The sequence below is a fragment of the Bombyx mori genome, chromosome 2 (assembly GCF_030269925.1).
Source record: "Bombyx mori chromosome 2, ASM3026992v2".
NCBI classification, from domain to species: Eukaryota; Metazoa; Arthropoda; class Insecta; order Lepidoptera; family Bombycidae; genus Bombyx; species Bombyx mori.
This window is the reverse complement of record NC_085108.1, coordinates 6,080,972-6,099,923: the sequence shown is the minus strand read 5'-3', so window position 1 is coordinate 6,099,923 and position 18,952 is coordinate 6,080,972. Positions and strand designations below refer to the sequence as shown.

At 39.8% G+C, this 18,952-nt stretch overlaps 1 protein-coding gene across 5 annotated transcripts in view; it reads left to right on the top strand.

Annotated features, from left to right (window-relative positions):
- LOC101735982 (transcription factor CP2-like protein 1) overlaps positions 1-18,952 on the top strand; it is a 204,404-nt gene that overhangs the window by 138,138 nt on the left and 47,314 nt on the right. For 2 of the 5 annotated variants that reach the window (XM_062672821.1, XM_062672817.1), the window contains exons 1-2: positions 7,648-7,973; positions 12,346-12,978. The exons of 1 other annotated variant lie outside the window; for it this stretch is intronic. In XM_062672821.1, coding sequence (XP_062528805.1) covers positions 12,756-12,978 — 223 coding nt within the window. In that variant the 5' untranslated portion in view covers positions 7,648-7,973; positions 12,346-12,755. Of the gene's footprint in view, positions 1-7,647; positions 7,974-12,345; positions 12,979-18,952 lie in introns of those variants that run through there. 2 more of the 5 variants (XM_062672820.1, XM_062672814.1) reach the window with 1 other exon arrangement.

The window sequence follows — 18,952 nt, the reverse complement described above, 5'->3', positions numbered from 1 at the left end:
TTTGATAACGCCATCTTGTTGTGTCTTTAAAGCGGTTAGTTGCCCTCAATTAAGAAAAATATTATTATTATTCGCCAATAGATGTCGGGAATAGTCATAAAGTTCATTATCGATAAAGTTGATTATTGAAAACACGAACAAAACAACATTTTCTGAAAATAAATCGTAGCGAGATCGATTTATCGCCCCCGAAATCCCCTGCATACTAAATTTAATGAAAATTGTTGGAGCCGTTTCCGAGATTCAGATTATATATCTATATATTAATACGTGAAGCAAAAACTTTGTATCCCTTTTTACGAAAATTGCGCGGACGGAGTATGAAATTTTCCACACTTATAGCGAATATAGAGAAGAAGTGCACAATGCTAATATTTTTTTAAAATAATGCATAAAAGATACATGAAATCAATAAAGAAAACATTACACACACTACATACCATGTATTTGACGCACACACGCATGCATACTATTTATTGTCAAACTTTTGTTCTTGACGTCTGTTGTCAAACTGAGAATAGATTAAATATTGTTTGTCTTTGTTAATATTTTTTAACGTGTAGTCTTGGCGAAATTTATGATTATAGAAATATAAAATATAACCATAATAGTGTACAAACTTACAATCCCAATTAGTTATAGTCGAATTTCGACTACTGCGGGGCCTCTAGTATATATGAATATACAAGAATTGCTCGTTTAAAGGTATAAGATTTTGTAATCGTTGGTTAGTTAGGAAATAACAGAGTCATTATTAATCGACGTGTATAGGCTTATTAGGATGTATCAGTTTAATCGACATTTTTGCAACTTTATAGGAGAGCCATTTAAAGTTTATAATTTGGAAAAAATATCATAACAAAAAAAAAACTTCTGTTATTAGAACGGATTAAACTTAATTGACTTTTACTGGTGGTAGGACCTCTTGTGAGTCCGCACGGGTAGGTACCACCGCCCTGCCTATTTCTGCCGTGAAGCAGTATAGTGCGTTTCGGTTTGAAGGGTGGGGCAGCCGTTGTAACTATACTGAGACCTTAGAACTTATATCTGAAGGTGGGTGGCGTATTTATGCGTAGATGTCTATGGGCTCCAGTAACCGCTTAACACCAGGTGGGCTGTGAGCTCGTACAACCATCTTAGGACTAAAAAAAATTAAGTTTAATGAAAAACATCGAACTGTTGATGCTAATCTATCTATCTATCAATCTATCTATCTATCAATCTATCTATCTATATAAAAATGAATTGCTGTTCGTTAGTCTCGCTAAAACTCGAGAACGGCTGGACCGATTTGGCTAATTTTGGTCTTGAATTATTTGTGGAAGTCCAGGGAAGGTTTAAAAGGATAGGAAGGAAGGGAAGGTTTAGATAAATATGAAAATGCTCGGAATTAAATAAAAATAGCAATTTTGTTTTTCCTTTGATATGTCCCCCATCGGACGGATTCCTTTTGTTTTAAGTTTATTTTATACAAAAGTTTAGGTCTTTTATTTATCGATTGAGGCACTACGAAGTCTGCCGGGTCAGCTAGTACCAAATAAAATGTCGCGTACTTAGCAAAATGGCGCTTAAACCGTTAATACCCTTTCACCCCTCGATATTGTTCATCATTTTCAATCTTCAGTGCAGTTCTTTATAAGTATAGTTAATGCTCGTCAAACTATTTCTTCAAACGTCCACCAACATCGGCACAGCCTCTGAGAGCATTCCAGTACAAAAACTATAATTTTCCTCAATTAATTAAGTCATAAGCCGTCAATTTCTCACGAGTATATTTGCAGCGTACGAATGTGCATCGCGTAACTAATTTGTTTTCATCAAAATGACTTCAATTACCGGGACAAATGACTAAGTCCCGTCACAAATTTCTGACGACGACTGCATTCCAAGAACAATGTTTTTTTATTGCTTTGATGGCTCACGGCCCACCTAATGTTGACTAGTTACTGGAGTCCACAGACAACAACAACGTAAATACCGCCTCCCACCTCGAGACATGAGCTGTAACAGTTTTCACAGTACTAGAGGTCCCGCAGTAGTCGAAATTCGACTATAATTAATTGGAATTGTAAGTTTGTACACTATTTTATGATTGTATTTTATACTTCTATAATCACAAATTTCGTCAAGACTACACTATAAAAAATATTAACAAAGACAAACCATATTCTATTCTCAATTTGACAACAGATGTCAAGAACAAAAGTTTGACAATAAATAGTATGCATGCGTGTGTGCGTCAAATACATGGTATGTAGTGTGTGTAATGTTTTCTTTATTGATTTAATGTATTTTTAATGCATTATTTTAAAAAAATATTAGCATTGTGCACTTCTTCTCTATATTCTCTACTAGCGACCCGCCCTCGCTTCGCTTCGGAAACATTAAAACACACATGAAACAAAAAAAAAAAAAAAAAAAGTAGCCTAAAGTAGTTCATCAGGGACAATGTCGGCTTCTAATGGAAAAAGAATTTTTCAAATCGGTCCAGTAGTTTCGGAGCCTATTCGAAACAAACAAACAAACAAATCTTTCCTCTTTATAATATTAGTATAGATAAGTGTGGAAAATATCATATTCCTCCGTCCGCGCAATTTTCGTAAAAAGGGATACAAAGTTTTTGCTTCACGTATTAATATATAGACAACGGCTGCCCCACCCTTCGAAACGAAACGCATTACTTCGTCACGGCATAAATAAGCAGGGTGGTGGCCTTTTTTTTTTGGGCAGAGGGCCGAACCTCATTGGAGGTGTCCGCGCCTAGGGGGTTCGCGGGGTATGTCAGTATTGACGATCTGTAGATTTTAGAATCAAGGGTGGTGATACCTACCCGTGCGAACCTACAAGACGTTCTACCACTCAAATTCAAATTCAAATTCATTTATTTCAACTTGGATGTCATCATAGCACACTTGTTGAATGTCAAAATATAAATGAAAATGTTAACTCTACCACCGGTTCCAAAAAAAGCCACAGTCCTGAGAAGAACCGGCGAAACAAATTCAGCGGGCATTTTTTTTTTTTCTCAAAAATTTTCTTTTTTTTTAAATAAGTAAAAATATTTACAGTATACGAAAAAACAAGTCAAAAAATACAATTACTATAAAATTAAATAAAATGAACTGTAATAAATTTCATTACATGACAATACTACACATGTATCGTCTTCTCGCATTAAAACTGTATAATCTCAAAACTTACTAATTTTACAGGAGAGTGTTTTTATTTCTTATTTTTTACCAGTTACATTACCTGTCTTTTAAAGTAAGATAAAATGATATATTCATTTTGTTAATAGTAGTCAAAACATAGGTAAACTAAAAAGAAAAAAAAACTAAAACTACGCTCTTTTGACAGTATTTATGACAAAAAAACTGGTGATACCAATAAATGATTCCGCATATTAACTCTATTTCGAATATTTTTGGAAATTGGACACTTTTAATGCGAACAGACAATATTATATGGTATCGAAATCACTCCACCCCGTCTAGGAATAAAGCCGCAAAAATGTAAACAAAAAAAAAACTATACAATAATTATTCGTCAAAAGAATTTGCAATAGAACAATCGTGTTCGTCTTAATTGCTTTCAATAAAAATCAATTTATCTCGTACATCTAATGTACACGCTACTTCATTTTCGCTAATTGTCATTGTCGGTTTCAAGATACCATTATACGATTATGTATACGAATAATCGATCATAAAAGTATTGTTTAACAATTTAATAAATAAAAGATATCAATCAATAATAATATCATCAATAGTAATAAAACCATTGTATCCTCATCGGTCCTTGATGCGTGCGCGGATTTTCAAGTTATACGACCAACCTTTTTTTTTTTCTACCTGAGCTGATAGCCTTGAGAGGCTATTTCAGCGTAACCTTAACTAGTAGGTGAGCTCACGGGGCTCAAACCTGACGACGTTGCTAACACGAACCCTAGCAAGAGCCGTGCTTCGCAGAATCTACCACCGGATCGAATACGTGATCCACTGAGAAGATCCGGCGAGAAACTCAGTGGGCTGTGTCTGTGGGTTAATTTAGTCGTCGCAAGTGACGGGTTCGACGAGAAAGATGACCGGTGCTTTTAGGTACTTCAAGCACCGGTCATCGTTGCTTGAAGTACCTAAAAGCACCGTTAGCTTTCCATTCTGTCCGCAGGATCGGGAATGTAGTTACCGGCGGCAATGATGAGAGGGTTCTCGTGTCGTGCCGCTTTATCGAAGTGGCGCATCGATGCCGACCGTAGATACTTACTGATGGACTCTAGGTCCAGGTCATCGTGCAGGTCGACGTTCCTGACGAACCACGGGGCTCCGACGGCTATCTTGCAAAAACGGGATAGAATAACTTGTAGTGGTTTTAAGTTAGTAGGATCAACCCTCGTATTGTGGATGTCGCTAATTACATACCCGATCCGATGCGTGACACAGGGCAACGCAAAGCTGCCGTCGTCCAAAACATGTCTGGTCGGATCCCCCGCATCCTCTCTCGGTGCTTTTAAGCTCGTTAAGCACCGGTCACCGTCCTCATTGAACTCGTCGATTACGACGAAGAGTTCACGAACTAGCATAGAACCCTCTTCAGACAGAAGCTTCTCGCCGGATCTTCTCACTGGATCGCAATTCCGATCCGGTGATTCTGCGAAGCACTCCTCTCAGGTTGAGCCCGTGAGCTCATCTACCAGTGTGTAGCTGTAACAGCATCTTAGGGTACAAGCGAAGAGGAAGAAAAATTTGTGGAAATTACTTTAAAAACTTAAGTGACATACTTAGATACAGATCAAAGTAATGGAAGTGTGTTAAAAAATACGCAATCATAAGATTATTATTTGACTATATCTGATGCACGGGGCCGACGACCTTAACCATTACGCATATAATAAATTTAGAATTACCGAATTACGATGTTGTTCCTTCACCGTGGAAGTCATTCGTGAACTTTTATTAAGTATTATACGTATTTAATTAGAAATATTGGTACCTGCCTGCGGAATTCGAACACTGGCACAGTCGCATCGCTTGATACGAACGCACCGGTCGCCTTATCCTTTAGGCCATGACAACTTAAAACTTACGAAACTACCGTATTCCGAATCCAGGTCCAATAAGCTTTGCATTAGAAGCCTTCAGCTCTAACACTAGGAACCAACAGGCTTAGGGACCCCGGTAACCGTACTCGTCGAACTCGACAAAGAGTTCGACGTGCAACCTAACCTATGCTCGCTGAGTTTTTCGCCGGATCTTCTCAGCGGTTGCGATTCCGATCCGGTAGTAGATTCATTCACGAAGCAGCTGCTTTTGAGTTGTTAGGTCTCCTTCGGAGGCGCTCGGGCAGCTGTTAGCAAATCCCACCCCTCTTGGCTGAGCCTTTGCTCGCCCACCTGTCCTGGTAAAACTGGCCTCCAGGCCAACAGTAAACCATCAATCCTAAAAAAAATATCCGAATATCCTGGCTACGATCCTAGGAACCGATTAAGAGGACTTACTGGTACGTACCGCTCTCCTGCTTAACTCCACCACAAAGGTATCATGTATCAATACCATACTAAATAGTGCTATAGTGCCTGTAAGCCCCGTTGACCGTTGAACCTGTCATTCTTAGGTAATAAAAAACCTGTCTGTATCGATATTTAATCGATTAGATCAAATCGATCGATTGCTTCGTGCAGCGCAACATGCGCACTTAGCTTTAACCTATTGTCGACAATTGATTTCAATTTGCGAATAGATTCAACTTTATTGAAGGAATAAGCCCGTGGTCCGCGACCACGATAATTGATTCGAAATCTGTGAAATATAAACCCAATAATCACGGGCATCTCCCTCTCGGGTTGGGTCATGTCTAATATTAAATCGAGTTGTTATTATATATCGTGTGACTCCTTGATGTTTCCTGAGCGCTATGATCGATCCTCAAATGGAGGAGAATCCAGTGGTAGATAGATTGTGCATTGTTGATACTTACCACTACCTGAAGGGGTAGACACCTTTGCCTTATTACTAAGTGGAGAAAGACTGTTTAGTTCTTCTATTACATATTTGTTTTGCACAAATCTTCGATGCTGTGCTTCGAGGTTGATATATCCTACCTACCTATTCGCTGGTAGTCTAAGGGGCTATTCCAGCATCCCGCGGACTGGAAGGTGAACTTACGGGCTCAAACTGAGAAAATTTTGCTAACACTATCTATGACTAGAGCAGTGCTTCGCAAAATCAACTACCGGACCGGAATCGCGACCCACACAGAAGATCCGGTGAGAAACTCCATGGATTGTGTCTATGGGTTGATTTGTTTGTTGAAGTCTTCGTTGTGGTCGACAATTTCGACAAAGACGGTGACCGGCGCTTGGGAAGCCTAAAGGCACGGATAGTGAATCCGCGGGATCCGACAAAACATGTTTCGGACGACGACGGTTTTGCGATGTCCCGTAGCCTGGGTCAGATGTGAAGGTTCAGATTGAGTAGAGGCTGCACTGAATCGCGTTAACGTCGTCAATTGCTCTCACCTGGAGTCCGGGGAAATTGAAAGGACCCATCATGTTGTTACTAGCATCGTAATACCAGCTACCAGGATTTCATAGCGTCTAACTAAAGCCGCAGTATTTATTTAACCGGTTTTTCGCCAGAGCTATCGTATCCTACTTTGGGATTATTTTTTGGCTTTGGTTGTGCTCATAGCAACGAACATAGGTTTGGTCTTTTGATGAAAAAACACCAAGCTCCAAGACCCCAAATATCAGTTGACGATGCGACTTGAGAACTTCTATACAACTATGATTTTAATTTTGTGAAGACGTAATATATAATGGCGTTCATTTTTGTTCGTGATTGACAATCTATTGGCCACGTAGTTTTTATTGGTAAAACTGTACGGAAAGACTTAGTCTTAGGAGTTAGATAATCAGTACTTAATGCCGTATGATCCACGGGGAATGCTCTGTGGAAATTGTCCACAATCATTCCATAGTCTTAACACTGCACTTTTGTTGCCTAGGCAGCTTCAATCTTTCTACTAATTGAAACGAATGCACTGGCACTCCCGACGTGTGTTATCCCTTCGTCATAAGCGACGGGTTCGACGAGAACGATGACCGGTAACTCCCAAACACGAACCGGTCAGGAAATAACCAAAATAAGACCCCTCAGTGTTTCCGCAGCACAACGTATCGACCATCGATCGATATAATACCACTAAGATCAAGGGCACTAGCATTGCCGATCTCCTCAAATGCCTATAAGCAAGCAGTGTATTTTGGGTCATCTTCTTTTTCGTCGCTTTCTTCATCACTAAAGGCCGCGTCCTTGAAACTTGACCGCGTCCTGTCTCGCGAGTGGTTCCCACCTCGGCCGGTCCTCGGCTTCACGTAGGGCGGTTGTGGCTGGCGACCCAGTTATGGTGGTTATATGGCAACACCGGCGGCTAGGTGATCAGCCGCGGGGTCTCTTTCCTTTTCTACCTTTGACTCATACCACTATAAAAACTCAGTTTGTATACAGAACCTGTATGCAAAACATAAAAAGTACAAGACGATCCCGAACGTCTTGACCCGGCCAAGTGGACCCAATTCCCGACATCCACACGACGCTCCGTACCACGCTATTGGCCAACGAATTAATGACAATATTGCGTACTTATTCAATTGACCATCTCCGCGGCATCAATTTAGCAACAGACCCCTCAGTCAGTGCGCATGCGGACTTGGCGATCTAAAATTCGAAAGATTAAAAAAAAATATTCGAAATTTCGAAAAACGAATTCTGTTCCCGCGCTTTTCAATGTCAGTTGGGGCAAATTAAGATGGTGGATTAAGTTGTTTTCGATTATGTATTCGAAAGACGCCGATGGCCGCATTATGGCTGTTTTAATGTGGATATTTGCCAATACGGCTTCACTGTAATAAAAAAAATATTAAGACTTGGACTTCAGTTTGTGTCGTGTGTTGCTAAGGACTCGATTGAGACAAGGTGAGGTTATAGGATATTGGAAAACGCCGCGTTATCTATGTAATTTTATCGAATATTAAAAATGCAAATAAACTGGGCAATGCGTACAAAAAAAAAACACGATTTTATGGTGTGTGGAATTTATTTTGTATTCTAGTAACACTAATTATGGATGCGACATCTCTATTTGATTGTATTATATGACTATATTGTTGTTAATAATACTATTTCTATATTCTTTGTTAAATATATATAGTATACGACCGCTTCGGATATCTGTTCTTCTCTGATATATGTGTTACACCCTTAATACAAGATACAATTATCGCTGGAAGCTCTTGAGTATCGAACATTGAACTAATTAACATACTTTATTGATTAGTGGGGTGAACAAACTCACGACCCAATTGGCGTTAAGCGGTTACTGGAGCTCATGGACATCAACAATGTGAATATTACCACAAATCTTAAGAGGCTGCAATAAGAAAACCACCCGCATTGTAATGATTACTCGTGTGAACGGCGCGCCTAAGTTACCTCTTTTTTTTATTGCTTAAATGGGTGGACGATCTCACAGCCCACCTGGTGTTAAGTGGTTACCGGAGTCCATAGACATCTACAACGTAAATGCGCCACCCACCTAAAGATGGATACATAAGTTCTAAGTTCCAGTATAGTTAAAATGGCTGCCCCACCCTTCCAACCGAAACGCATTATTGCTTCACGTCATTATCTAGTTACATTTTAATTCGTCGGATTTATACATACCGCGCACATGTAAATTTCTGCATAAGGAGCATTGGTGAAAAATTGAAGAGGCAGACATGTTTGAATAAAAAATTGCCCATTGAGTTTCTCGCTGGATCTTCTCAGCGGGTCGCGGTTCCGATCCGGTGGTAGATCCTGCGAAGCACTACTTTTTTATGAATGAGGGATTATTGATGGCTGAGAGGCCTTTTCAGTTTTACCAGGTGGGCGAGCAAAGCCTCCGCCAGGCGGGTGGGATTTGCTAACAGCTTCCCAAGCGCCTCCAAAGAAGACCTAACAACTTAAGAGCAACTGCTTCGCGAATGAGCACTACTCTTGTTAAGGCTAGTGTTAGCAAATTCTATCAGGTTGAGCCCGTGAGCTCACCTACCCGTCCGGCGTAGCTGCAATAACCCCTTAGGCTGTCAGCGAATAGCCTGGGGGGAAAAAACATTGTTATAATATTTTAATTTCGGTAAAGTTCACAGATAATGTATGATACTTTTTTTTTTATTTCGGCCCTGTCACGTGTCTGTTACGTATGAAACCTTTATAATGTGACTAGCTTTTGCCCGCGACTTCGTCCGAGTGGTTCACAAATAATACTTTATTTTAGAACAAATTTGATTAGCATAAAAAACGTTATAGTGAGCCATCCTTAACATATAGACATATGCTGTCGTGGACTTTTTTTTAGATCTTTTAAATTCTGTCATACATTCTTTATTGGCGCTCCGCTTGTATTGGTCTTAGCGTGATTTTATATACCCTATAGCCTTCCTCAATAAATGGACTATCTAACACTGAAATATTTTTTTAGATCGGACCATTAGCTCCCGAGATTAGCGCGTTCAAACAAACAAACTCTTCAGCTTTATAATATTAGTATAGATTAGAGCTTTACGTTGGCCGCAACGCAAATACTTCTCTCGCAAAAAAAAAACAATATTATCCATTATCCATACTAAATAACTAAAAGCGTATCGAATCCAAGATATAGATTAAATTAATAGGCGCTTATAATACGGAATACAAAAATGTTTGTTTATTTAAATAAATCAAGTTTATAATATTTTATCGTACCAATAAAACTGTATTTAATTTAACTTTCCTCCTCCTTCTTGCGTCGATAACCCTCAATGCTGAGGGTCGTGGCCTTGTGAGGCTTTCTTGGGAAAATACACGTGGTGGGCTCCTGCGTCCTTTACACGGCAGTGCTTTTGGGAGAGATTTAGTTCTTCAAGGCCGCTGAAGCCTTATTGGGTCCGGCTAATTAACCGTCGCCCGATATTTGGTGTTGACTGTTTTACGGTGGAAAGATCGAACTCCAACTCAATCCTCCCCTTTCCTCATCCTGGGACTGGCATTGGCAGAGTTAATTTACCTTTAGAAATACTTTAATATTTGTGCAATGATTTATAGGGAAGACGCTCAGAGCATAGAGTACTTCGAAAAAGCGTTAGTTCTAACTTAAAGCCAGGTTTGAATGTTTTTTTACCCCAATCTAGGAAGTTTTACGAGTCTCACACGTGAATGAGGAACTTTTACCAATGTATTTAGTTTAAAAACTAGAAAAACGGGCTTTAATAGCAGACGGAATTAATGTTTAATTTCATATTCATTACTGATGGCAGAACCTCTTGTGAGTCCGCACGGGTAGGTACCACCACCGTCACCACCCTGCCTATTTCAACCGTGAAGCATTAACGCGTTTCGGTTTGATGGGTGGGGCAGCCGTTGTAACTATACTGAGATCTTAGAACTTATATCTCAAGATGGGTGGCGCATTTACGTTGTAGATGTCTATGGGCTCCGGTAACCACGTAATACCTGCTGGACTGTGAGCTCGTCCACCCATATATGCAATATTTTTTTTATATCCTGTCGATAATGGTCAAATTATTGGAGCGAAGTTACAAGATCATTGTTTTGTTATCGGTCCTAGACGCGTGTGCGAATTTTCAAATTAATCTGACGTCTTGCAGTCATTGAAAATGATGTTCATACTTTCCTTTACACACATAAATATTAACTAGATGATGATTTTTTTTATAACGCCATCTTGTTGTGTCTTTAAAGCGGTTAGTTGGTCTCAATTAAGAAAAATAGTATTATTATTCGCCAATAGATGTCGGGAAGAGTTGATTGTAGAAAACACGAATAAAACAACATTTTCTGAAAATAAATCGTAGCTAGATCGAGTTATCGCCCCCGAAATCCCCTGCATGCTAAGTTTTATGAAAATCGTTGGAGCCGTTTCCGAGATTCGTACATCGGGCGTCTTTTGTCTATCGAACCACGGACGCTTAGAATCGATGTATAGTCACCGAAATTAGATGAGCGGTTAATTCATTCCTGCGCATTTGTGAGCGAGTGAGTACGTGTGAGTTTCAGTTCATTTAGCAATCAGCCCTACGACGGTCATTAGTTACTTAGGCCAATTGTGTCGGATCAGCGGCATACGTACGTACGTCCAATTGCGCGTCGCGACGGTCCCAAGGTCCAACAACAATGAGTCGGTACGAAATTGTTTTTTTTTTTTTTTTTTTTTTTTTATTGCTTAGATGGTTGGACGAGCTCACAGCCCACCTGATGTTAAGTGGTTACTGGAGCCCATAGACATCCACAACGTAGACGCGCCACCCACCTTGAGATATAAGTTCTAAGGTCTCAAGTACAGTTACAACGGCTGCCCCACCCTTCAAACCGAAACGCATTACTGCTTCACGGCAGAAATAAGCAGGGCGGTGGTACCTATCCGCGCGGACTCACAAGTGGTCCTACCACCAGTAATTACGCAAATTATAATTTTGCGGGTTTGATTTTTATTACACGATGTTATTCCTTCACCGTGGAAGTCAATCGTGAACATTTGTTGAGTACATATTTCATTAGAAAAATTGGTACCCGCCTGCGGGATTCGAACACCGGCGGTAGGCAGCGGCTTGGCTCTGCCCCTGGCATTGCTGAAGTCCATGGGCGGCGGTAACCATTCACCATCAGGTGGGCCGTATGCTCGTCTGCCTACAAGGGCAATAAAAAGTTCCTGACCAATGTAATGGTACTTTTATTTTCTTACTGGTGGTAGAGAGAGAGAGAAAGAGAGAGGCTCCTCTAAACTCTTAACACCAAGTAGGGCGTGAAATCTTCCACCGATCGAAGCATTCAATAAAAATGTAGCGGAACCATATAAAGTACGCATCCCCCGGTAAGGCCACCCGTCGGGGTTGGGGGGCGGGGAACGATGCGCCAAATGCGTCACTTTACCCCCCGGTTACACCGGTCGAGTTCTGTCACATCCGAAATTTGAATGCGAATTGTTGAACAATATCAGATCTTAGTCAGGTCTATTCCTGACTATTACATTGATGGGTGGACGAGCTTACAGCCCACCTTATGTTAAGTGGTTACCGGAGCCCATAGACATTTACAACGTAAATGCCACCACCCACCTTGAGATTTTTGTTCTAAGGCCTCAGTATAGTTACAACGGCTGCCCCACCCTTCAAACCGAAACGCATTACTGCTTCACGGCAGAAATAGGTAGGGCGGTGGTACCTACCCGTGCGGACTCAAAAAACGTCCTACCACCACTAATCGCTAAATAAAAATATTCGTACTAAATAATTTACGTAATTGATTACAGGAGCCGTAGTGCCAGTGAGCCGCTGCCGAAGGAGGCCGCACTCATAAAGCCCGGACCAGAATCGACAATATCGGTTCAAAAACGATCAACTGTACCCCATGGAGACCATTCTTAATAGCCAACGAAATTATCTCATCGGAAACCGCTTCACAAGCAAGATATTCCCCGGCCTGGTACCTCACATCCAGTACCACCTCTGTCGCTCCAACGCCAACATGCTATGGAAAATCGAAAACGAGCTACTTCAAAGCCATCGTCAACGGGAAACGACCGGCATCAAGAAACTATACAACTCATTCTTCGTTCTATTTTAACCGAACACTATAGATACACGTTTTCATAATCGCTTCATCATTCATTCATTAACTCGTTCAGTGACTTTTAAGTGAAGGCGCTATGGCCCGATTGTGATGGAATATACGGAATATAGAGACTTTACAATGCATGACGTACGTAAAGAGGAGTACGGCTGGGAATCTACAGTTAGACTCATGGTCGGGAGGGAGGACGAATTGGGCATGTACCTGGAGGAGAGCAGGGAGGGCAGGAAGCGGAAGTGGCAGCCCGAGAAAATGAGGCGAGACGGCAGCGAAGATAAAGATCAGAAGAAGGTGCCTCCGAAGAAGATCATGGGTGAGTTCTTTGATGTTGCAATCTATTTGGGTTCATTGTTTTGTATGTAACAGCGGATACTAATTAAATTATCATATATAAAGATAATATAATACAGATGCTATAAAATTCAACAAAAGACTTCAATTAATTCAAATAAGAACATCATCAATCCTATCAAAGTTAATTAAACATGCATTGTTAAGGCTAACTTAAAATTTAAAGAGAAGCCCCAGCTTTAAAAAAAAGAATCAAAATCGCTTTACGTACAGAAGAGGTAAGGGTGCTTTTTTAGATTCGATTCAATTCTCTCTAGGTCTCTCTATGTTTTCATGTTGTTTTTCTTGAATATGCCCATACCAATAGAAGTGTGGACATAGTCGCCTTCACTACCGAGCGAAAGAACGCGGTTTTGAATGCTAGACCAGGAGATGGTCGCACATGGGAATTTTTAAAAGGAAAACGAAGTCGACGTGTATGTGTATGTCCATATTAATTCTTCCACTTCCACGGGGTTCGCCAGAATTTTAACTTATTCATTGCAAAATGATTATAACAAAAAAAAACATTTTTTTACCTGCCTATGCTGATAGCCTTGAGGAGCTCTTTCAGCTTCATCCAAAGGTCAGCTCACGGGGCTCAAACCGGGAGTGTTGCTAACACTGGCCCTAGCAAGGACAGTGCTTTGCAGAATCTACCACCAGATCGGAAACGCGACCCACTGAGAAGATCCGGCAAGAAACTCAGTGGGCTGTGTCTATGGTTTAATTTTGAATGAGGTTTAATGAGGACGGTGACTGGTGCTTGAGGTATCTAAAAGCATCGTTAACGGATCGGGAGAATCAGTAATGACGTGGTTAGAGCGACGTCGACTACTTACCATTCGGTCCACAGGATCGGGTATGTAAAAAAATCATAGTATCGCAAGCGATCACACCGAAATCGAATTCACACGGAAAACTTTACAATTACCCTTGTAGTTTCCATTGAACATGGAACCCTTTGAACCTAATTCGCACCATTCCGTAGCGACTTGCGACGTCCATCTAAAAACGAGCCACTTATCGAGTAATTATCACCGAAAGATTGTTTCTCGTTTGACACCTAACGTCACTTGTTTATTTATAATACGTACCACAATCGCTCTCGTACGATTTGACATAGATTAGTTGCAGGCGCAGAAGCGTCACAATAAGAATATAAGTGAAATTGAGGGTAGGGCACACACACACTGCCGGGAAGCAGTAATGCGTCCATTTTTAAGAGGGTAGGACAGACGTTGCCTTTTAGAATTGAGTCTTATATCTCATGTCTCAAGGTGGTATTTACGATGTATATGGGTTCTGGTAACTTATGTTGAGTTGGGCAGGTGGGCTGGTGAGCCCGTTCGCTAATGTATACAATAAAAAAATTATCATGATTAGAACAAGAATTTTCTTGACATTTGACATTGAACACCGGAAGTCATTCGTTTTTTTTTTTTTTTTTTTTTTTTCATATAACTTTAACGAAGCTTTAACTTTTTAAATTTAAAAAAAAACTCTGTGTTTTTTTTTTAATTTAATCAAAACCCCGAGATCAGTAATTACTTCAGTGCACCACGTAGTCAAATTGTTAAAATTACTTTTACAGTTAAATCTCGGGTTCTTTATTGCCATTATATTATTTACTGATGTTTAGAATACTGACAGTTTTCTTGGTCGCGCGCCAAATTGTTAAATTTTATTCGTCGTCATTTTAATCTGAATGGAATCTAGAAAAATCTGGAATTATATTATATGATTACTATTAAAAAAAGGACGCGATAAAATCGTAAAAGTAGTTTTAATTTAAAATGTTCAATGATAGAAAAAACAGTGTTGATTTTGATCGACTGAAGTGAATCGTAATCAGGGTTCACCTGGAGGAAGTAAAAAAATATAGTTTTATTTATTTTTACAATTATTTTTGTGTTGCTTTATATCAGCCTTTCTCAAAGTGGGCGATAACGCCCCCTCATGTGCGCTGCAGGCTTAAAGGGGGGCGGTAAGAGATCCAGAAAAAAATGGTGGCGTTGCGTAGAGGCTTGGAAGACAATTTGTAATTTCATCTAGGGCAACTCGTAGACACCGACTGAGCTCTCGCTATAGTGGTTTTAAGTAGGTGAAAAAATGGGGGCGCTAAAAAAATAATTTATTCTCAAAGTGGGCAGTAGACAAAATAAGTTTGGGAACCCCTGCTTTATATCAATAAAAGCCTTCTCAGCGAAGGCCCGCTGTGGGAGATGACAAACGAAAAAAACAAAGACACATCTAGACTTTTAATCTCTTTCGTTATTCCTCTATGAAATAATTCATTACAATAATAGTTGATATCGATACGTCGCGCCGCAATCACGTTGCCTTTGTCTTTCACCACTTGTTTGTTGTTTTGAAAACAAATCTTATCAATAGAAAATGTGGTCATAAATAAAAAAAAAATAAAAAAACTTGTGTCAATATCGCTCGTGTCAACTTTGACATGTGTCAAACGTATAAAGTAAATACGCCGTATTGGTGTGTGTGTGTGTGTTTTGTGCGTGATGTTACTTCTGGAAGAGCATTCTTTTTAAATATAGAAACAATGATGATAGCTCTATCGAATTTGGAATTCTTCAATATATAGCTAACCGACGTATCCTTCGATAATGCATTAGAATTATGTGATTTGAACAGTCAGTCGTCGTCGACTATAATCTTGCGCGGCTTGCTTTTAACAGTTCTGTTACTTGATAGTTTTCTGATGCAATACGTTGTGTATATCGTTGTTGTCAAACCAAAATCTGCTGTGTGCACTTTTTGACCTTTTCATATAGTTCACAGCCCTTTACGTACCGTATAAAAAAACTGTTATATGTACCTATCGTGATGTATGAAATGTGATGTATGAAACATTCCTTATAATCTATGTTAACCTACCTAATGTAATCTATACTAATAATATAATATTATAAAGAGGAAAGATTTGTTTGTTTGTTTGTATTGAATAGGCTCCGAAACTACTAAACCGATTTGAAAAATTCTTTCACTGTTTGGAACCTACACTATTCCCGAGTGACATAGGCTATAATATTTTTTGAAAAAAATTACTAATATTCCAAAAATGTAACCCACGGTGTAAAAAAAATTACCTAAAATATACTTTACATCGCGTGCCCTGCGAAAACTATTGACGATAGAATAAAATAATGTACTACGACTTTGTAGAACAATTATTATTTATAAAAAGTGTCGCAAGCTAAAAGTAAATGTGCAATAACAATATTTAAATAAATTAACTAAATCTGATATCGAAGTTGTAATAAAATATTGCATCACGACCCGCGATTATAAACTTTGAAGAATGGAATTAGAGATCATTATTGCTTTGGAAACCAACGATAGTCCGAATAATACTCTCCTTTATTCGATAGACACTTAGTTTATATAGGATTACATTAGGTAGGTTAACATAGATTATAAGGAATGTTTCATACATCACACTATATAGATTTAATATTTATCTATAGCTTTCATTTGATATAGTTCTTAAAAATTCACTTTCATATAAAATTTTATACGAAAATGTTTTTACTCGTTGATTCAAAATAGAGCTTTTGCACATAGCAGATTTTGGTTTGACAGCGACAAATATGACTGATGAATCCTAGTCACGAACTAGAGGAATTTCTACAGCCTTTTAACTCTGCAAAATTCACGCGAATGTTGTTTGAAGACGAATATTTGATGTTTCTGTTGAGATCCTCGAAAGAGGACGAGAAGGAGCGTTCTTAGTCATACTTTTTAGGGCTCGACGAGCGAATTAATCCACTGAGCTTAGAGTTAGCCCACTGAGTTTCTCGCCGGATCTTCTCAGTGGGTCGCGTTTCCGATCCGATGGTAGATTCTGCGAAGCGCTGCTCTTGCTAGGGTCAGTGTTAGCAACACTTCTGGTTTGAGTCCCGTGAGCTCGCCTACATGTTAGGGTGAGGCTAAAATAGCTTCTCAAGGCTATCAGCATAGGTAGGTTAAAAAAACAGTCATACGAAAATATCGTACATTGATAGTATTATGCAAGAATCCTTTGCTAAAGATCAGACAGTTCGAAGCATCAACTCAATCAGGTAAATAAAGAGTGAACAAGTGGAACACAAACCAATGTATAACATCCCTAAATTTTATTTTTTATTTTTTATTGCTTAGATGGATGAACGAGCTCACAGCCCACCTGGTGTTAAGTGGTTACTGGAGCCCATAGACATCTACAACGTAAATGCGCCACCCACCTTGAGCTATAAGTTCTAAGGTCTCAGTATAGTTACAACGGCTACCCCACCCTTCGAACCGAAACGCATTACTGCTTCACGGCGGAAATAGGCGGGGTGGTGGTACCTACCCGTGCGGACTCCCAAGAGGTCCTACCACCAGTGATTACGCAAATTATAATTTTGCGGGTTTGATTTTTATTACACGATGTTATTCCTTCACCGTGGAAGTCAATCGTGAACATTTGTTGAGTACGTATTTCATTAGAAAAATTTGTACCCGCCAGCGAGATTCGAACACCGGTGCATCGCTACACACGATTGCACCGGACGACTTATCCTTTAGGCCACGACGACTTCAAAAATAGAAAACCGATTTTAAAATTAAAATCATCATTTTTTGCCCTATTAATTCTGTTCATATCAGACCACGGTTATAAAATTCTTGTATCGCCATAGCTTCTGATAAGCGTGTGCAAATTTTTAAGTTCTACTTTGGTTTTTTTTTTTTTAATTATGATACTTTGATAGGTTCCATTATATAGATCGGGTCAAACTAACAAAAAAAAACGTTATAAACGATATTTCTGAAGATTATAAGATTTTGGCGTTATCTATGACCTATAATTTCGCGTCTTCACAATCTAGTGTCACATGTCAATTCTGTCAAGTATCATTCGGCTCCGAGTTGGAATCTTAGGTGTGTCCTGAACGTTGTGATAAGTCCTTTACTAATAACAAAATATTACGAGAGGAAGCGGCTTGGCTATGCTCATGTCCACAAGCCATGTCCTGAAGTCGTCGTGGCCTAACGGATAAGACGTCCGGTGCATTCGTATGTAGCGATGCACCGGTGTTCGAATCCCGCAGGCGGGTACCAATTTTTCTAATGAAATACGTACTTAACAAATGTTCACGATTGACTTCCACGGTGAAGGAATAACATCGTGTAATAAAAATCAAACCCGCAAAATTATAATTTGCGTAATCACTGGTGGTAGGACCTCTTGTGAGTCCGCACGGGTAGATACCACCACCCCGCCTATTTCTGCCGTGAAGCAGTAATGCGTTTCGGTTTGAAGAGTAGGGCAGCTGCTGTAACTATACTGAGACCTTAGAACTTATAGCTCAAGGTGGGTGGCGCATTTACGTTGTAGATATCTATGGGCTCCAGTAACCACTTAACACCAGGTGGGCTGTGATGAGTGACCCATCTAAGCAAAAAAAAAAGGCGGCCCGTTTGACCTAAAAAAAACCCAAATAATACCGATGAGAAAAAACGCAGCATAGTTAGAAAAAAAGAAGTACTTGGACATGGTGTTCCACTACAAGCCGCATTCATAGTCCTGGTATTCTTTATCTCTCGTAACCTCTCAAGCACCGGTCAATGTTCTCGTCGATTACAACGAAGAAGTCGACGAGCGAACTAACCCATAGACAGAACGCCCCACTGAGTTTCTCGTCGGATCTTCTCAGTGGGTCGCGTTTCCGATCCGGTGGTAGATTCTGCGAAGCACTGCTCTTACTAGGGCTAGTGTTAGTAAATTCTCTCAGGTTGATCCCGTGAGCTAACCTAACCGTCCGAGCGTAGCTGGAATAGACCCCTGTACTACCAACGAATACGTAGGTTTTTTTATTTATCTCGTGTTTCTTTAAGGATCATCACGAGACGTGTCTATTAGTTCCTTAGACTAAACCCAATCGTTAGCATTATTGAACACACTTCGTATTACT